General features: G+C 38.8%; 1 protein-coding gene across 4 annotated transcripts in view; it reads left to right on the top strand.

The window, feature by feature from the left end:
- The first annotated feature begins 18247 nt into the window (after window positions 1–18247).
- Window positions 18248–20359, top strand: part of SMARCAD1 (SWI/SNF-related, matrix-associated actin-dependent regulator of chromatin, subfamily a, containing DEAD/H box 1) — a 79308-nt gene continuing 77196 nt past the window's right edge. The window contains exons 1-2 of one of the 4 annotated variants that reach the window (XM_005608614.4): window positions 18248–18408; window positions 19026–19264. In XM_005608614.4, coding sequence (XP_005608671.1) covers window positions 19075–19264 — 190 coding nt within the window. In that variant the 5' untranslated portion in view covers window positions 18248–18408; window positions 19026–19074. Of the gene's footprint in view, window positions 18746–19025; window positions 19265–20359 lie in introns of all 4 variants that reach the window. The other 3 variants (XM_005608616.4, XM_005608615.4, XM_070262252.1) reach the window with 3 other exon arrangements.

Here is a 20359-nt window from a genome sequence, read left to right as displayed (position 1 = left end):
TTATTTCAATAGCTCAGGTATTCGGGAAATGAATCCCAGAAGCCTAAAGTTATGGTGCAGATGCTTGAGGATTGGGATGTTGACCCTTTATTACATACACCTTGAACAGATAGATTTCATTCACACTTATCTCCACCCCCTTTTCAGAAGACACAGAAACATTCATAACTCAGTGCCCATGTGTAGATACTGCTTCCAGCCAGAAAGTCTGATCCTGCCTTTTTTGTGTGACCTATTCCGGACTTGTTTTTCAGGACCCAACTCAATTACCATCTCCTTAACGTAGCATTTCCCAATACCCACAAAGCTAATTGCATGCTTCTGTGCTACCAAAGTATGTCGTTTGTCTCTTTATAACAGCGTTTACCCCGTGGTAACATTCTGTTGACAAGTTCTTCTCCAACATTTGATAACAAGATCCTTTCCTGCAGGGACAAGATTTAGTTGTCTCTGAATCTTAGCACCAAGCACTGTAACTAGCTTATAAAACACAAAACTATTGGGACAGAAATTAAATCCGTGGCTGGGAGGGACTGAGGAATAGGGAAAAAGACTGATCACTGAAGGACAGGAGGGAACTTTTGGGATAATGAAAACGCTCTATTTCTTAGTTGTGGTGGTTAAATGACCACATATATTTGTCAGTCATCGAACTGTACACTAGGGAGAATTTTACTGTATGTAAATCATACCTCAATAAACGTGTATTATAAAAAACTATATTGGAAAAAGGGAAAGAACATGAATGAATCAAAGACACAATGACACATTCACCTGTGCCTTAATTTTCTTTCTAGGAGTGCTTCCTGTTTTAAGCACCATCTGAAACCAGGGCAACACTTAGCACAAATCACACTTAAGTGGTGGGAATTTTAGGGAAGCCAGCGAGAATACTGCACAGAGGAACTTCTAGGAATCCCTTAAATTATTCTATACAATTTGCTTAAGTAGACAAGTGAGGGGTCAGCCCTGTGGCTGAGCAGTTAAGTCCGTGTGCTCTGCTTCGGCCCAGGGTTTCGCCGATTCGGACCCTGGGTGCAGACGTGGCACTACTCATCAGGCCACACACATGCCACAACTAGAAAGACCCACATCTAAAAATACACAACTATGTACCGGGGTGCTTTGGGGAGAAAAAGAAAAAGTTTGAAAAAAAAACTAAAAAAAATTTAAAAAGTGACTAAGTGGTCAATATCTATTACTCAAAGACAACTTTTTTTTTTTGAGGAAGATGAGCCCCGAGCTAACTACTGCCAATCCTCCTCTTTTTGCTGAGGAAGACTGGCCCTGAGCTACCATCGTGCCCATCTTCCTCTACTTTATATGTGAGATGCCTACCACAGCATGGCTTGACAAGCGGTACCACGTCCGCACCCAGGATCTGAACTGGCACATCCCGGGCCCCCGAAGCAGAATGTGTGAACTTAACGCTGAGCCACCGGCTGGCCTGAGACAACCTTGATATTGATTCGATATCATCTAAATCATTCACAAATCACAAAAATAAAGTAATCCCTCCTAGTACACTACCTCAAAAGTGCTTTTTGTCAGTCTCAGAAGTACCTTATGTTGATATTAAGAGGAGAAAGCAGATGTTATAGAAATTTCAAATGGAGCCAAACTCTGAACATGTAAAATTTATAAAATATTTTGTCTATGCTGTATTTTATCGCATTAGATTTATGATATTTTTACATATATTCTTCTTAATATTATATTGTCTTATATAATATATATTATATCTTGTATATATATTTTATATATATATATATATATCTTACATAGGATAATAGAAGAAGAAGAAGAAGAAGACAGGCAACAGATATTAGCTCAGGTGCCAATCTTTTTTTCCCAAGTAATTTTATTGGGATTATAATGGTTTATAACATTGTGTAATTTCGGGTGTACATTATTGTTTATCAATTCCTGAATACACTTCATCGTGCTCACCCCGAGTAGTCCAATTTTTATCCATCACCATACATATGTGCCCTTTTACCCCTTTCACCCACACCCCCAACCCCCTTCCCCTCTGGTAACCAAAAATCTGTTCTCTTTATCCATGTATTTGTTATCTTCCACATATGAGTGAAATCATGCAGTATTTCTCTTTCTCTGTCTGGCTTATTTCATTTAACATGATACCCTCAAGGTCCATCCATGTTGTTGCAAATGGGATGATTTTGTCTTTTTTATGGCTGAGTAGTATTCCATTATATATATATATACCACATCTTCTTTATCCATTCATCTATAGATGGGCACTGGGTTGCTTTCACACCTCAGCTATTGTGAATAATGCTGCAATGAACATAGAGGTGCATAAATCTCTTCAGATCATTGATTTCAAGTTCTTTGGGTAAATACTCAGTACTGGGATAGCTGGATCATATAGTATTTTTATTTTTAATTTTCTTTTTTCTTTTTTTTTTTTTAAAGATTGGCATCTGAGCTAAAAACTGTTGCCAAGCTTCTCTTTTTTTTTTTTTTCTGCTTTATCCCTCCAAATCCCCCCTGTACATAGTTGTATAGCTTAGCTGCAGGTCCTTCTAGTTGTGGCATGTGGGATGCTGCCTCAACATGGCCTGATGAGCGGTGCCATGTCCGCGCCCAGGATCCGACCAGGCGAAACCCTGGGCTGCTGCAGCGGAGCGCACGAACTTAACCATTCGGCCACCAGGCCAGCCCCTATTTTCAATTTTCTAAGGATACTCCATACTGTTTTCCATAGTGGCTGCACCAGTTTGCATTCCCACCAGCCGTATATGAGCGTTCCCTTTTCTCCACATCCTCTCCAACATTTGTTGTTTTTTGGCTTGGTAATTATAGCCATTCTGACAGATGTAAGGTGATATCTCATTGTAGTTTTGATTTGCATTTCCCTAGTGATTAGTGATGTTGAGCATCATTTCATGTGCCTGTTGGTCATCTGTATATCTTCCTTGGAAAAATGTCTATTCATATCCTCTGCCCATTTTTTGATCAGATTGTTCAATTTTTGTTTTGTTGAGTTGTATGAGTTCTTTTTTTTTATTTTGGAGATTTTATTTTTTCCTTTTTCTCCCCAAAGCCCCCAGGTACATAGTTGTGTATTCTTCCAGTTGTGGCATGTGGGATGCCGCCTCAGTGTGGCTCGATGAGCGGTGCCATGTCGGCACCCAGGATTCGAACCGGCAAAACCCTGGGCCACTGCAGCAGAGCGCGTGAACTTAACCACTCAGCCACGGGGCCGGCCCCAAGTTGTATGAGTTCTTTTTACAATTTAGAGATCAGCCCCTTGTCTGATAAATGATTGGCAAATATTTTCTCCCAGTTGGTGGGTTGTCTTTCCATTTTGTTCATGGTTTCCCTTGCTTTGCAGAAGCTTTTTAGTCTGATGTAGTCCCATTTGTTTACTTTTTCTTTTGTTTCCCTTGCAGGTGCTAACCTTATAAAATAATAATAATATAAAATAAATTTGTCTTAAGACATAAATTTAAATATTTACTACTTCTAATCACCAATGAAGGATGGTATATGTCTATGCAGGTATGTACACATAGCATCCATCTCACCCCGCATGAATTTCAATCTCTGTCCAGAAAAGCAACAAGCCTAACATTAAAAGTGGACCTTGAGAGGCAGCCCCGTGGCCGAGTGGTTAAGTTTGCCCGCTCTGCTTGGGCGGCCCAGGGTTTCATCGGTTTGGATCCTGGACGCGGACATGGCACTGCTCATCAAGCCATGCTGAGGTGGCATCCCACATGCCACAACTAGAAGGACCCACAACTGAAAATATACAACTATGTACTTGGGGGCTTTGGGAAGAAGAAGGAAAAAATAAAATCTTTAAAAAAAAAAAAAGCGAAACTTGAAACCTACATAGAGTGTTATTGTACATTACCTGGAGCAAGGTCTAGGACCACATAAAACGCACAGTTGTTTCATTTCTTCTCACTCAGTTTTTGAACTCAGCATTTTCTATAGCACCTGTGGGGTTTAAAAACAGCCCATGTCTGTTTTCCAGTCTTAGTTCTGCCTCTTAGCAGCTAAAATATGGGCTAAGTCATTGCCATTTAGTCTTTCCAGGAGTCAATTTCTTCATTTATAACATGTAAAAATAACATCTTCCTAATTATAGTCAAGATTAAATGAACTGATCTATTACTTTGATAAACACAACACAGTCTATTATTTTTATCCTGAATTCTTATTTTAGGGCACTTACGAATCAGTAACTTTGTTGTAACTGCTCATAGCACGAGCTTGTCTGTTGATAGAATGAGAAGTGAACACGGGGAAATTTCAGAGATATCGTATTCAATTCAACATATATTTATGAAGCACTTATTATATACATAGGTGTTACAGTAGGCACCTGAGATACAACACAATTCCTGCTTCCCTGAAGTTTATTGTGACATGACTAAGTATTATCCTTGTTTTACAGTGAGGAACTAAGGCTCAGAAAAAATACACCAAATAATTATTTCATTGGACAGTGTGAGGTTTATATGCGTAATGTATTCGTAAGTGCCTAGCATAGTTCTTGGTTTCATAATTAATTATAAACTCCATTAAAATATTATTTACAGAAAAATGGGTGGCCTTTCAAGCAGGTGTACACCATGATGAAGTTGTTATGAGAGCTCAGTTGGCTCCGAAATCCTGATTGGTGGTTGTCATTATCCAAAGTTGATTTCGTCATTTCCCCCAAACTAGCTCCCCAGCCCCAGCCCCTCCTCCTCCTCCTCCTCCTCTTCTTCCTCCCCCTCCTCCCCCTCCCCCTCCTCTTCCTCCTCTTTCTTCTTATCTCAGGGAAACCACCATCTACATCAGTGTCCATTCCAGAATTCCCCTCTCCCCTGACCAACACCTCCACCACATGTCAAACTATGAACAAATCCTGCCAATTCTGTATTATAATTTTTTTTTTTCAAAATCCATCCTCTTTTCTCCATCTCTCCTATCACTGCCCTGGTCTCGACCACTGTCACTTCTCACTTGGAGTATTATAATATCCTGCCTGAACTTCAGTAGGTCTTTGGGCTCTTTATCACCACCCCAACAAAAACATTCTTATTTTAAAAAGTATAAAAAAATGACACAATTAGTTCCTACATATCTCTCACCTAGATTCACCAGTTAACATTTTGCTACATTTGCTTTATGTCTCTCTCTTTCTCTCTATACATCTGCAAATTTTACCTGCTAAACTCTTTGAAAGTAGCTTGCAGATATCTTTACCCCAAATGCTTCAGCATGAATATCCTAATAAAGATATTCTCCTACATAAGCACAGTACCATCATTACACTTAAGACAATTAACAATAATTCCATAATATTATCTAATGTATAGTCCCTATTTAAGTTTCCTCGATTGTCCCAAAAATGTCTTTACGTTATAAAAGTTCTCTCGTGTAGGATCTAGTCAATGTTTAGATTTGCTTATTAGGTGTCTTTAATCTCTTTTCATTTAGAATATCTCCTCTCAACATTTTTTTTATTGTTTTATAACTTTGACCTGTTTGACAAGTCCAGGTCAGTTGTCACAGAACGTTCCACATCCTGATTTTGTCTGATTGTTTCCTTATAGCGCTGTTTAACTTGTTCCTATATCCCCTGTATTTCCTGTATATTGAAAGTAAGGCAGAGATTTAACTGGACTTTTTAAACATTTTTTGGCAAGAATATTTACAAAAGTTTGTACTTGTGTCTTATTTTCCTAGCACTGCCATAACTAAGTACCACAGACTGGGTGGTTTAAGCAAGAGAAGTTTGTTTTCTCACAGTTCTGGAGGCTGGGTGTAAAATTAGGGTGTCATTAATGTTGGTTTCTCTGAGGGCCTCCCTCCTGGGCTTGTAGATGGCCATCTTTTTTCTGTCTTCACATGGTCTTTCCTCTGAGTGTATCCATGTGCTAATCTTCACTTCTTAGAAGCTCACCAGTCGTAGTGGATTAGTGTCCACCCACGTGACCTCATTTTATCTTAATTACTTCTTTAAAGGCCCTGTCTCCAAATATAGTCGCATTCTGAGATACTGGGGTGAGGATGTCAACTTATGATTTTTTGGGAGACACAGTTCAACCCTTAACAACTTCTTACTGCAATACATCAAGAGGCACACAATGTCAAGTTCACCTAATCTCTCTCCGTTGTAAGGATATATACTTCTCTTTGTAGTTAGTAAACCATCTGTGGGATGGAAAACTCGAACACCTTGTGACTATCCTGTTCCTCACCCTTTTTTCACTCATTCATTTTGCCATCATCTATTAATGATTCTTGCCTAAATTATCTTAAGACTGCAAAGTAGTGGTTTTCCAATTTTATCATTCTTTACACTTATTAGCTGTCACTCTTCTGATAATTCTTCTTAAGATAAGCCTTCAGTCTTGCGGCACTCCAATTCAATGTTTATATAATATCAGAGTGAACTTTCTTAACTATAACTGTTTAAAAACCTTTGAGCTTTCCTCTGCCCTGAGGATTAAGTAGAAACTCCCTTACACGACCTCCAAAGCATTTCAGCCTCCTCTAGCCTTGTCACCACTTTTCCTGGTTTACTCCTGCTCATCCTTCAGGACCCAGTTGTCACCTTCTTTCTCCCTGGCTCCCTCCACCAAAGTCATAAGAGCCCCTCTAGCACTCTATGCTTTCACCATCACAGCATCTGTTGTACTATTTTGTAATTTAGGGGTAATTGTCTCACTGACAGACTTTAAGCTCTCTGAGGAGAAGAATCACATCGGTCTTGTTCACTCTCATATTTCCCAGCACTTCTCATAATCCTTGGCACAGAGTAGGCATACAATAGTGACTTATTAAATCAATTAATGGGAAATGGGTACTATATACAAATCCACGTACACTGTAATTTACAATTGATTTATAGAATTTACAAGGGTAATTTTAATTAAAAGTGATTTTTCACATAAGTTGCTTACTGGAAGCCTAACTTCTAGGTAAGATGAATTCTACTTTAAAAATAATAAATATTTACTTGGTATTAACATATGTCAGGCCCTGCCCTAAGCATGAATTATTTCAAATTTAATTCACAGAAACCCCTTAGTGTGGGTACTATTTTTTTTATATTACAGATGAGGAAATTGAGAGAATATCACACCACTGGTAAACAGAAGAGATGGGATTTGAACCCAGGTATCTTCAATTTCATAATGACTTCGTAATTTTGAAGTTACTTTCTTATGAAGAGTTCATTATAGCTAACTATAAATATATCATCCATGACTATTTATTGAAGCCATGATTTGATTCAGTAATGCTTCTACTTTCCAGAGTACAGACATGTAGAATGTAAGGCATTTATAATATTATCAAATACCTAAGTAGGAACAGTCCACTGGCAACATACGTTGCACAAAAATATAAAATGTTAACGTGCAATTTATCCCCTAGACTGTGTTTTGACTAAAGTAGATCTGGTAGTAAGAAGAATTTTGAATTATATTTAATGTTTGTGGAATTTGAAATGGCTGAAAGAAAAGAATAACTTAGGGGGCCGGCCCAGTGGCATTATGGTTAAGTTCGCGCACTCTGCTTTGGTGGCCCAGGGTTCACCGTTTTGGATGCTGGGCATGGACGTATGCACCACTCATCAAGCCATGCTGTGGTGGCGTCCCACATAGAAGAACTAGAAAGACTTGCAACTAGGATATACAACTATGTACTGGGGCTTTGGGGAGAAAAAAAAGAGGAAGGTTGGCAACAGATGTTAGCTCTAGGCCAATTTTCCTCACCAAAAAAAAGGAAGAAGAAGAAGAAAGAAAGAAGGAAAAGAATATCTTATTTTCTTTTGGAATCTCTTTGTAAAGACCAATTCAAGAAGAAATAAATCTCTGTACAGGAGTGATTACAATGATCCAGTTTGAGTTAAATATATTGTGAAATGTGACATTTGCAGAATGGTAGATATACTTCAAGGTAAGAATTACTACAACAAAAATGAGATGCCACAAGTATAGATGTGGTAAAATTTGAACCGGCATGTGTGAGTTGAATAATTGAAAGTATCAAGTGCCATCCTGACACTGTGGGTGTAGACAATCAAGATGGTGACCACACAATGTCATGAGGAAACTGACTTGCAAGCACACTGGGAGAAAAAGTAGCGTCTTGTGTGTAAGTGTGTGTAAACTCAAGTTTCTAGAGTATCCTGACAATTGTAAGACATACATAAGTAGAAAAAAGAAGTGAAAAAAATTAGGATAAAAAAATTAAGTAAGGAAAGATATAACATGAGATTTGTCCTTTAATGAGAGGTTACTGAAAATAAAGCATTATATGCTTTATTTAGAATTTAAATCCTACCTTTTTCCAGAAAAGCAATTACGGTAGTTAACAAAATATAGCAGGCAATTATCATAAGGGTAAAAAATACTCAATAATATTTTTTAATCCCTTAAATTGGTAATGGCAGTTACCAGAGGTTGTAAGTTTTATTTATTTATTTATTTATTTTAAAGATTTTCTTTTTTTCCTTTTTCTCCCCAAAGCCACCGGGTACATGGTTGTATATTCTTAGTTGTGGGTCCTTCTAGTTGTGGCATGTGGGATGCTGCCTCAGCGTGGCTTAATGAGTGGTGCCACGTCTGCGCCCAGGATTCGAACCAACGAAACACTGGGCCGCCTGCAGTGGAGCACGCGAACTTAACCACTCAGGCATGGGACCAGCCCCCAGAGGTTTTAAGTTTTAAAAGGCACACACAGGGATGGAATCACCATGGATTCCACCGGAGTTATGAGGCTTAAGGACCTCTCTGCCAGAATATCTTAATGTGAAGTCCATGGAGCACTGGGGATCCCTGAGCCTCCTGAAATTATGTACAATCCGTTGCGTGCATATGCAGTTTTCTGGAAGGCATTACATAGTTTTTTAAAATCAGATTATCAAAAGAGGTTCATGACCATCCCTTCCACCTTTCCAAATTAAGAATAATTACCCTGGGAAAGAAGTATTTGCTTATAAATTGGTAATTTGTCTTAGTTTCTTGTTACCAAGGAAGAAAGATCTGTTTAGTTTTATGATTTGGTATCTTGTCTTTTCCATTTCATATTTGTGTGTGTGAGGTAAGATTAGTTTATGCAAGTTTCCATTACCAACCAGGTGTGGTTTACATTTTTAAGATACCAAGTTATTAAGGATCCAGATTTGTAAATCCCCTTTTTAATCTCTCTTGCTGTTTATTATTTTGTTTGGTTTCTTATTCATTTCAAGTTTGGAAGGGTTGCTCCTACCACAAATTGCTGCATGGTTTTATTTCGGTAAATATAGAGCAAAAAGAAATAAAATAAAATTTCCACAGTCATTCCTCCTATTTAATGAAGAAATTTGAGGATTCTAGCAAATATTTTCATTGAGCCCATCTCAAAACTAACAGGTAATTAACAGGATTTTGGCAGCTGTATTAGTCAGAGTTCCATGGAAAAACAGAACCAAGAGGATACATAAAAGTATATAGAAAGAGATTTATTACTAGGGATTGGCTCACTCGGTTTTGGAAAGCGAGAAGTCCCTCTGCAAGCTGGAGGTCCAGGAAAGCCACTGGTGTGTTCCAGTAAAGACCTAAGTCTGAAGGCCTGACAACAGGTCCGAAAGGCAGGAGAAGATGGATGTCCCAGTTCAGAGAGTGAATTCACCCTTTTCCACCTTTTTGTTCTATTCAGGCCCTCAATGGATTGGATGATGCCCACCCACACTAGTGAGGACAATCTTTACTGAGTCTATCAATTCAAATGCTAATCTCTTTACAGAAACACCCTCACAGACACACCCAGAAACAATGTTTTACCAGCTATCTGGGTATCCCTTAGCCCAGCCAAACTGACACATAAAATTAACCACCACAGCGGTCCCACATAAATATTTATTTTAATTTAAAAGGTGAATTCTACCCCCATAGGGACCCTTGAAGCAATAATTTATTTCTGAAATCTTATCCACCACATTTGAGTAGTCCTGATGACAAAATTCTATTTTATGGGCTATAATCTAGGAACTTTATCTTAATTCTCATGGTGAATCACAAAAACACCTTAATACAAATTAGAAATGATAATGCAAATTTTCTGTGACTAAGTGCGTATTTCTATTTTTTTTTAAGACTTTATTTTTCCTTTTTCTCCCCAAAGCCCCCCCAGGACATGGTTGTATATTTTTAGTTGTGGGTCCTTCTAGTTGTGGCATGTGGGATGCTGCCACAGCATGGCCTGATGAGCAGTGCCAAGTCCTCACCCAGGATTCAAACCAGCGAATCCCTGGGCCACCGAAGCAGAGGGTGCAAACTTAACTGCTAGGCCACAGGGCCAGCCCCATAAGTGTATGTTTCTAAAGAAAAGGTGCCTTTAATCTCATTTGCACTATTGAGAAAGAGGAATTAGATACTGTTGTGGGAAATAATTCTTCTGGAAAAGAAGGCAGAAAGAAAGTGTGAGGAAACATAAGCAAAATCTATTAAATGTCGGCTTTTGTACTCAGCTACTCCAAGCATGAGGTGGATAGACAATGAGCCTAAAATTTCCAGTTCCTGAGTGCAGGTATTTTAAGATGGGAAAATAAGGAACATTGTAATTCTAACTAGAAGAATCAGTACATTTGACAGAAAAATGTAGAAAAATATTTGGATATGTTCCAATTATCTATTACTGCATAACGAACTAACCCCAAAACTTATTGGCTTAAAACAATAGCCATTTTATTATATCTTATGATTTTGTAGGTCAGGAATTTGGGCCAAGGTGAGTGATTCAAATTTTATCATTTCTTTCTCATTTACTAATTGGAATACTTTTATAAACAGATACTTTCCTTCATCTGTTATTTGATTACCTAGTAGAACTCTTCATAGAGTAAAGGCAGGAAAAATCTTCTTTTACTTAACTTGTCAGTATTCGTGATAGTGAATTTTCTTCCTTTCATTCTCCAAAGATGAGTTTTTTAAAAAAATACTGTAAAGAACTCACGAATTTAAACAAATTTGATGGCTTTCACATAATTGCAATTTTTAATTGTACTGAAGTTCAAATTGGCCCACTTTGCCTCTTCAAGTTGATTCTTGAATGTTTTTGACATGATGTTAGTGGTCTTTGATAACTTCCCTGCTTTTTTGGTATATGAAGATATTCCAGGTTCACCCCGTATGTTTCCTGTCCCAGACTGGAATTTTTCCTTTTTCTAAGAAGTCTTGGTTTAGTGCTAAATGATATTTCAAGACCGCAATCTTGGAGGCAGGGATGTGTATTGGGCTAGTCACTTCCTGGGCCATTTCAGTGGACACAGATAGGAAATACACACACGTTATATACGTATGTATATGTATATATATAGTATGTGTGTATGTGTGTCTCAAACCTCATAAGTTCCTACTGATATTTCCAGTTCAAATAAAGAACTCCTCTGCAGTCTAGGCTGTACACTCTAACATCGCTCTATCACATCTGTATCTCCTTTCTTCTACTTGAGAATCCTGGTTCTCAAAGAAAAAGGAAATTATATAATAGAGTTATTCATTTGTTTTATGCAACAAAATCCACACAACAGTCTCAGAATAATATACTAATACACTTACTCCAATTACTGAAAAGTTAAAAAATATTCTTTTCATGTGTTCCTACCATTCCTTCCCCATTTTAAGAGGTGTGCATTGATAGATCATATAACCATTATATACTATACTTTTTTCCTTTTAAACCTCATATTGTCTTCATTCTACAAATAACCATATGTTAGTGCTCAATATCTGTCCCTTCACCAGTCTCGACAGACATTTTGGTTGTATATAGCTCGCTCTTTAATAGATTCTTCAGAAGTGCTCCTGACAACAATATCCACAGAGTTCTTGTATAATGTTAAAGTTTGTCTGTGACTTTATATTTGAAAGACACCTTGTTCAGTACAAAATCCTTGGATCATGTTTTCTTTCCTTGAGTATCCTAAAAACAATACTCCATTTTCTTTTGACATAAAGACTTGCTGTTAAAACTGTGATGATAGGGGGGCTGGCCCCGTGGCCGAGTGGTTAAGTTCGCGCGCTCCGCTGCAGGCGGCCCAGTGTTTCGTTGGTTCAAATCCTGGGCGCGGACATGGCACTGCTCATCAGACCACGCTGAGGCAGCGTCTCACATGCCACAACTAGAAGGACCCACAACGAAGAATATACAACTATGTACCGGGGGGCTTTGGGGAGAAAAAGGAAAAAAAAATTAAATTAAATTAAAAAAAAAACAAAAAACTGTGATGATAGGGGCTGGCCCTGTGGCTGAGTAGTTAAGTTTGTGTGCTCTGCTTTGGCAGCCCAGGGTTTCGCTGGTTCGGGTCCTGGGCACGGACATGGCACCACTCATTAGGCCATGCTGAGGCGGCATCCCACATGCCACAACTAGAAGGACCCACAACTGAAAAAATATACAACTATATACTGGGGGGTTTTGGGGAGAAAAAGGAAAAATAAAATCTTAAAAAAAAAAAACTGTGATGATAATATAATTTTCTTTTTTTTTTTTTTTTTTTCTGCTTTATTTCCCAAACCCCCCTGGTACATAGCTGTATATCCTAGTTGCAGGTCCTTCTAGTTGTGGGATAATTTTCTTTCTCTTATAGGTCACTTGCTTGCTTTTATCTAACTGGTCAAGGAAATTTTAAATTTTTCCTTTGAAGTCTAAATTTTATTAGAACATGTCTTGGTGTTGGCCATATAGGTTGATATTCTCAGGTAAATGATATGCTCTTTCAGTATATAGTTTCAAATCTTTATAATTTTCAGGAAATGCTTTTTGAATTAGAGCTTTAATTATTTCTTCCACACCTTTGCTCCGGTTTCCTTCTGAAGTGACTCCTATTATCATTATGTTGGATCTTCTTTGCTTATCTTCAGTTTTTATTGTTTCCTCTTGAAATCTATTTACCTTTCTAGTTTCACTTTTAGTTTTTTCCTCCTTTTCATCTTCTATTTCTCTTAAAGCATTATCTGTTACATTTATTCATCTATGTGCTACATCTAATTTAATCTTCATTTCTAAAGTATTTTTTCTTTTACTTCTCTTCCTTTCTTGAGTTATGTCACCTCTTTCCTGAGATTTTTTTAAACTCTGGTTATGTTGTTCTTCCACGGCATGTACCATTTTAAAGATACTAAGCTTATTTTAAAATTTATTTGTGGTTTTCTGTATGCTTAGGCACTTTTTCTAGTTATTGATATCATTCATTCGCTCAATAAATATTACTTCCCACGTACTATGTGCAGACAGACATACTAGCCTGAAGTTGAGACACACTAGCCAATCAAGCTTATTGTTTATGCAGCTAAAAAGTTTTTTTTGGATGAAGATTAGCCCTGAGCTAACATCTGTTGCCAATCCTCCTCTTTTTGCTGAGGAAGACTGGCCCTGAGCTAACATCCGTGCCAATCTTCCTCTACTGTATATGTGGGACACCTGCCTCAGCATGGCTTGTCAAGCGGTGCCATGTCCGCACCCAGGATCCGAATTGGTGAACCCCGGGCCACAGAAATGGAACATGCAAACTTAACTGCTGCACCACCGGGCCAGCCCCAATGCAGCTAAAATTTTGTGGTTGTTTGTTATGCAACAAAACATTGACTAATACACCGCATTTATAATTATTAAGTCCTAACTGTATTTAGTCTCAACAGAATACTTTTACAACATGAATTCTCCATTTTTGAAATCTTCATTTTTGACCATGTCCACTGGATGTATGTCTTTAGAAACATTTTAAGAAAGATATATTTTCAAAGAACTAAAAGTTTGAAATTGTTTTATTTTTCCTTCCATAAATGACTGACCTAGAAAGTTAGTGAGTCACAGTCTTTTCCCTCCAGAGCTTTGTAGATGTTGCATCATTACCTTCTGGCTTTTAGGTTTTGTTTTTTTGTTTGTTTGTTTTTGAGGAAGATTAGCTCTGAGCTAACATCTGCTGCCAATCCTCCTCTTTTTTTTGCTGAGGAAGACTCGCCCTGAGCTAAATCTGTGCCCATGTTCCTCTATGTTATATGTGGGACACCTACCACAGCATGGCTTGCCAAGCGGTGCCATGTCCACACCTGGGATCTGAACTGGCGAACCCCAGGACGCCAAAACAGAACGTGCACACTTAACTGCTGTGCCACCAGGCCAGCCCTTGGGTTTTAGTTTAATGAACAAGTTTTTCACTTATTTTTTTTGTCTCTTGTAGGCTGCAGGGTCTTTCTGGAAAAACACTTGCATGACATTTTTTAAATTCTTGAAATTTAAAAAAAAATTCTTTAGGGCATTTTTAGTGTACAGTGTCTTTTCATTGCTTCTGTCTTTAATCCAGTGAGCTCTTTCACTTACAAACTAAAGGGAGCTCATGACATTTTCTATTATATTTCTCATTATATATTCTGTTCATTTTGTGTATGTGTGTATTCTTTTCTCTGATTATATTAATTCAAAGTTGCTTCTCAATCCTCTGACTGTTATATTTATCATCCCTTTGAATCTCACTGATTTCATCTCTTCGCCTTTTTCCTCTGCATTTTGGGGGAACAGGTGGTTTTCAAATTTTTCTTCCATATTTTTTTCTGCCAGTCTCAGCCTATGAATAAGCAATGTTGGGTTGGATCAGTCTTTGTGGTTCTTATTATGATTGCGAAAAGCCTTCAGCAATAACCACCAGGAAACTTTGAAAAAAAAGATTACTCAAAGGATCTGGAAATCACACAGCACACCTGGGGCCAAACAGCAAGGTCAGGGTAGAGAGAGAGAGTACACAGGCCTGGGGTTCTCCTTTTATTGGGGTCAAGGGTGGGCCCAGAGTTTCATGGGCTCACTCTTTATTGGTGAATTTTACACATAAGAGCCAGAATTTAAAGCGTAAGAAAAAAAACCAAGTGGCCCAAATGGTTAGTTGCTGAAATCAATCAAGATAGCTAAAACAAAGGGGCCTCAGTGGAGAGGCAGCCTGGCTCTTTGTCTAGTCATGTGGCTAGCAGTGTGTTTATTTGAGATAGCCATCTTGAAGCGACTGGCTCTGCAATCAAACCTTAAGTCAGGCATTTGCATTACCAAAAAAAACCAAAAACAAAAACAAAAAACAACTGTCAGGGCTTACACTATACATGCGAATAATTGAATGTTTATGGTCACTTTCTAAAAAATTTGTTAGGTTTATTGACTTATAATTTATACTGTATATTATACAGTATAAAATATTGAGTTATAATTTATACTGTATGAGAATTGTCATATTCCACTCTAAGATCCACAGTAAGATTAACCCCTTCTACATCTGTAGTAGTTGCTTAAAATTTGACAAATATATTTAGTCACCACCCTAATCAGTCTATTCTGGGAAAGAGTGAGACAAGCAGAGGACCAAAGACTGAACTTCAGAGAATGACCATATTTAGGGTCAGAAGGAAGAAACCTCAGAGAACTACTTTTCAGTCCCAACGCCTGCTATCATTCTGAGATTTCAGGGTCAATATAGAGAATCCTTTCACTCTTTGTTATGGGCTGAATTGTATTCCCCCCAAAATTTACATGTCAAAGTCCTAACCTCAAGTATCTCAGGATGTAACTGCACTTGGATATAGGCCCTTTGGAGAGGTAATTAAGTTAAAATGTGTCATTAGGGTGGGCCCTAACCCAATATGATAGATGTCCTTCTAAGAAAAGGAAATTTGGACACAGACAAGTACAAAGGGAAAATTATGCAAAGACACAGGGAGAATATGGCCGTCTATAAGCTAAGGAAAGAGGCTTAGGGCAGATCCTTCCTTCACGATCCTCAGATAAAACCAATCCTACCAACAATTTGATATCCAACTTCTGGCCTTCAGAGCTGCAAGAAAATAAATTTCTGTTGTGCAAGCCATCCAGTCTATGTTACTTTGTTATACACTCCCTTAAGCTTTTGATCTCCCATCAAGTAAAATCTCAATCACGCATCATTCAATTCTCCCAGGTCAATGAACACTACAGGACAACCCTACCCTTAGAACTGGGCAAGAATGGTTCCTATATAGGGTGGTTTACAGGGCTCAATCTTGCTCTTTTCCAGCTATGCCCAACCACAAAGGGAAGGAATCTGTGGGCCAAGCGGACAAGCTCACTCAAAACTTGCACCTTGACTTTTAGACAATGCTTTAGAGTTCTTGATCCCTGAAATTCTATGCTCACACAGCTCCAAGAAGGCTAAGAGTGACTTTTCCCTAGATCCTTTCTGCTGAGGGCCAACAGTATTTCCAGTATCTATATCCTTAGACCCAACATGTAGCACAAAAAGGCCCCTAGGCCCAAGAGGTGACGAAGCAGTAGGTGGGGGTAGGTTTGCCAAATAAAATACAGAACATCTTGTTAAACTTGAATTTCAGATAGACAACAAATAATTTTCTAGTATGAGTAAGTTCTAGTTATTGCATGGGACATACTTATTCTAAAAAAGTATTTGTTGTTTATCTAAAACTCAAATTCAGCAGAGCATCCTTTATTTTTTTTTAACAAATATGGAAACCCTAGGTGGAGTCAGAGTTGGAATTTGAGCTGGGTGTCTATATGCATGAACACAAGGTCCCTAATAGCATCACATGAGTGGGAAAAGGGAAGGCACCATACTGAGTGAATGTGTGTCACAGCAGGAATGGAATCCCATTGAGTGATACAGGGAAGGCAAGGTACATCAGCCAACCAGTTCTCCTTGAATCACCCACACTCTGTCTGACACATAAGAAGTCTAAATTCAACCTGGTTTTCCAGGTCATTTTTAAAATAAGACAATAGAACATATTTTATTTTTACATTTTGTTAGCTGTATTTATAATGCTTAAATATTTAGACATATGATATGTAGGTCTCCATTTTCACTCTCGCCCCAGCTGTACAAATGTCAAAGGAGTAGGACTGCTGCAGAAAATTACCCTAAATGGTCAATAGTATTATCAACCACATCTAAAAGATGCGGAAACTAAGGCTTACAGAAATTATATATAATTTTCCCAAAGTCATTCAACTAGTGGAATCCATTTTCAATGTTAGATCTGTCTAAATATAAAGCAAATACTCTTGTTTTTATTACATTTATAGCATGATGACTATAGTTAATACTGTATTGCATATGAAAGTTGCTAAGAGAGGAGATCTTAAAGCAAATATTCTTCATCGCCAAAAACAATTTACTATTTATAAGTTGATATATCCTTTGGTCATATCATTTAACATGCATGCATAAAACTAGTGCATTTCTTCTTTTTTTTTTTTTTAAAGATTTTATTTTTTCCTTTTTCTCCCCAAAGCCCCCGGGTGCATAGTTGTATATTCTTCGTTGTGGGTCCTTCTAGTTGTGGCATGTGGGACGCTGCCTCAGCGTGGTTTGATGAGCAGTGCCATGTCCACGCCCAGGATTTGAACCAACGAAAACACTGGGCCACCTGCAGCGGAGCGTGGGAACTTAACCACTCGGCCACGGGGCCAGCCCCAAAACTAGTGCATTTCATGGGACATCAGAAATAGATATAATGGAAATTCCAATTGTTCAGGCTTTGATTCTTAATTTCATGGGTCCAGACACTTGATTTTATAAGCATTCCACATTTGATAAAACTGTGGGTTCGTGTTATAATTATACAGTTCAAAACACTGATTTCTAAAACAAAATGCCAATTTAAATTTACAATGACCAATGTATTTGGCAGAATAATGATTTGTAGTATTTCGTCTTTAAGGGAAATACCAACTAGAGGATCAAATTACAATTCAGGAAATTGTCTGTTTAGTCTAATGTTAGAACAAAGAATAAATATTCTTAAGATAATATTTCCATCAAGATAGGTGAATTGTCATATTCCACTCTAAGAACAATCCAGCCAACTAGTGGAGAGGCAGTTCATACGCTTTGAAACTCAACATACCCGGGTTTTTACTCCTTAGTAATAACTACTTAACATCTGCAGGCCTCTGTTTCCTTACTTTGCAAAGACAGGCTTCTTGCAAGTGTTGAGATTATATATGTAAAACGCCTAGCACAATATTATTATACAGTCTCTATATTATGTAAAATATTATAGATTACAATATATCAAATATTACATTATATACTTTTATTATGCTATCTATAGTCATTGTGCTATTTATTACCATGCTGTTCAACAACTCTCTAGCTAACCTGGAAAAACAGGCATAAGCGCGCTTCCCAGGCAAAGAGGCGGGTACCAGTTACCAGGACAACAGCGCGCGCCTAGTCACTTTCCGCTCGCGCGTCGCTGGGGAAGAAAAAAGCCTAGGCTGCGTGTTGCGTCATCACTACGCGCTCGTTGGGTTTCTCTGTGCTGTTCTGGAAGGTCCCGGCCCGGCTACCGTCGCCTCACGCCAGGAATTATTTTTTTCTTTTCAACCTTTGTTACATCGCACCGAGGCTGCAAGACTGTAAGTACCCTGCGAGAAATGAAAGAGAGCGAGCGAGTGAGCACGAAAGAGATGCCGCCGCACGCTCTCCACCTCTGAGCTTTCCTTGTGTTTTCTTGATCCTATCAGCTTCCTCTCAGCTGGGATCGCGCCGCGTCAACTTCCGGGCGGGTGCCCGCCAGCACGGCCGCCGCCGCTCCCCTTCTTTGGCCCCTTTGTGTCCCCGCAGTGTCGAGGCTCGGGCCCTCGCACGTCCTTTCTCGAGGCAGGGAGCACTGTAGTGCAGGGAGCCTCTCACTGGGCGCGGGCGCGCGGCCCGCAGGGGGGTTAGAGTGGGGAACGTGCCTGCGCGTGCTGGGTAAGAGGAGGTTGCACGAGGGTCAGCTCGTGGTTCGAGGAAGGAGGGGCGGCGGGGGAGGGGGGATGAAGGAGAGTAAAAAGAGCGATGGAAATTTTTAAAAAGAGACCCCTGAGCACCTTCTGATTGTTATGGCCTAACAATGAGGCGCAGCCGTAATAGTCATCCTGAGCCGCTGGCATGTTTGCGGGCTCTTAATTGCCTTGGGAATGAACTGCTATGGCTTTGTATTTTATATTGTTTTCATGCCCTCTTTTTCTCTTTTATTTTTTCCCTGCAGATAGTTCACTTAAAGCTCCCAACCCCCCAAGCTGGTGGTTTCTACCATTATGAATCTTTTCAACCTGGACCGTTTTCGCTTTGAGAAAAGGAGTAAGGTTGAGGAAGCGCCCGAAGCAACCCCTCAGCTCTCCCAGCCTGGCCCTTCTTCACCCATTTCTCTTAGTGCTGAAGAGGAGAATGCTGAAGGGGAAGTTAGCAGGGCAGGCACCCCTGATTCAGATATAACTGAAAAAACAGGTGAGTTACAATGTTGCAAATTGATGTAGCATCAAGAGAGATTTCTTAAAAGATGAAAGCCACAAGAGATTCTATTTTTATTCTTGAGGTCATACAAACTGACGCGTTGTCCTTCACCATGCCCCTTTAAATGCAGCTTTTCACTGCCATAGGCACCGTGTTTCTCCAACTGAGCATCCATCCATAGTTGCTTCACTTTGATATGAGTGCTTAGAATATGGCCCAGTGATGGAAGTTGAAATCAGAATTTAGGTCATCCTTAGGTCAGAATGGTTGCTACTGGAAGAGAAACTAGGTGATTCAGGCCTGTGATAGACTTTGAGGCTGTTATTGCCGGGTGTTTACATTCATTCCAGTATTCTTCCAGAAAATATTGATCACCTGCTATAAGCTAGACTTTATTCAGGGTGCGTGAAGACAAGCACTATGAACAAATGAAGATTGGATCATTTTCAGATTTGCCATCACTGAACTTCCTGGAGATCACCAGAGAACGAATGAATGATTGGTATTCTTCATGGTGAATGAATCATTTTTAACCTCTTCACCAGATTCTCATGGACAGTAGGATTTGAGAAGAAGCCAAAAATTAGCATTTCTATTTTAGTTTATGTTGTCCGAACAAGTTAACAATTAGATTCTATTTATATTTGAACTCTTACTATGTTCTAGGCATAGTGCTGAGTGCTTCACATTCTCTCATTTTATTTGCGCAACAATCCTGCAAGGTGTTATTTCCGTATTTTGCAGAAATGAGACCCAGGGAGGTTAAGTTGTTAGGAAGCTGGTAGAAACAGAATTAAAATCGAAGCGGTCCAATTCCTGAGCATAACCTTTTACTCATTTACATTATATAGTTTATTATAAGAGGTGAGAGGGACAGTAGAAGCTTTACTTTAATGTTTATTTCAGTAATACTTTTTTTTAAAATGCAAAACTAAATATTTCACAAGCAGCTTTTAAATTAACGTGGCCCTGACAAGATTGATAATGTATATATCTTCACCCTTGGTGTCCCTGTTTTGTTTGGTAAATTCTGCTTAAATGTAACGGTGATGGCAGAGTCGCTGCAAGTTAACAATAGAATAACGTTTT

The sequence above is a fragment of the Equus caballus genome, chromosome 3, assembly GCF_041296265.1.
Source record: "Equus caballus isolate H_3958 breed thoroughbred chromosome 3, TB-T2T, whole genome shotgun sequence".
NCBI classification, from domain to species: domain Eukaryota; kingdom Metazoa; phylum Chordata; class Mammalia; order Perissodactyla; family Equidae; genus Equus; species Equus caballus.
The sequence above is the reverse complement of the archived record's forward strand: the minus strand, read 5'-3'. Positions and strand labels throughout refer to the sequence as shown.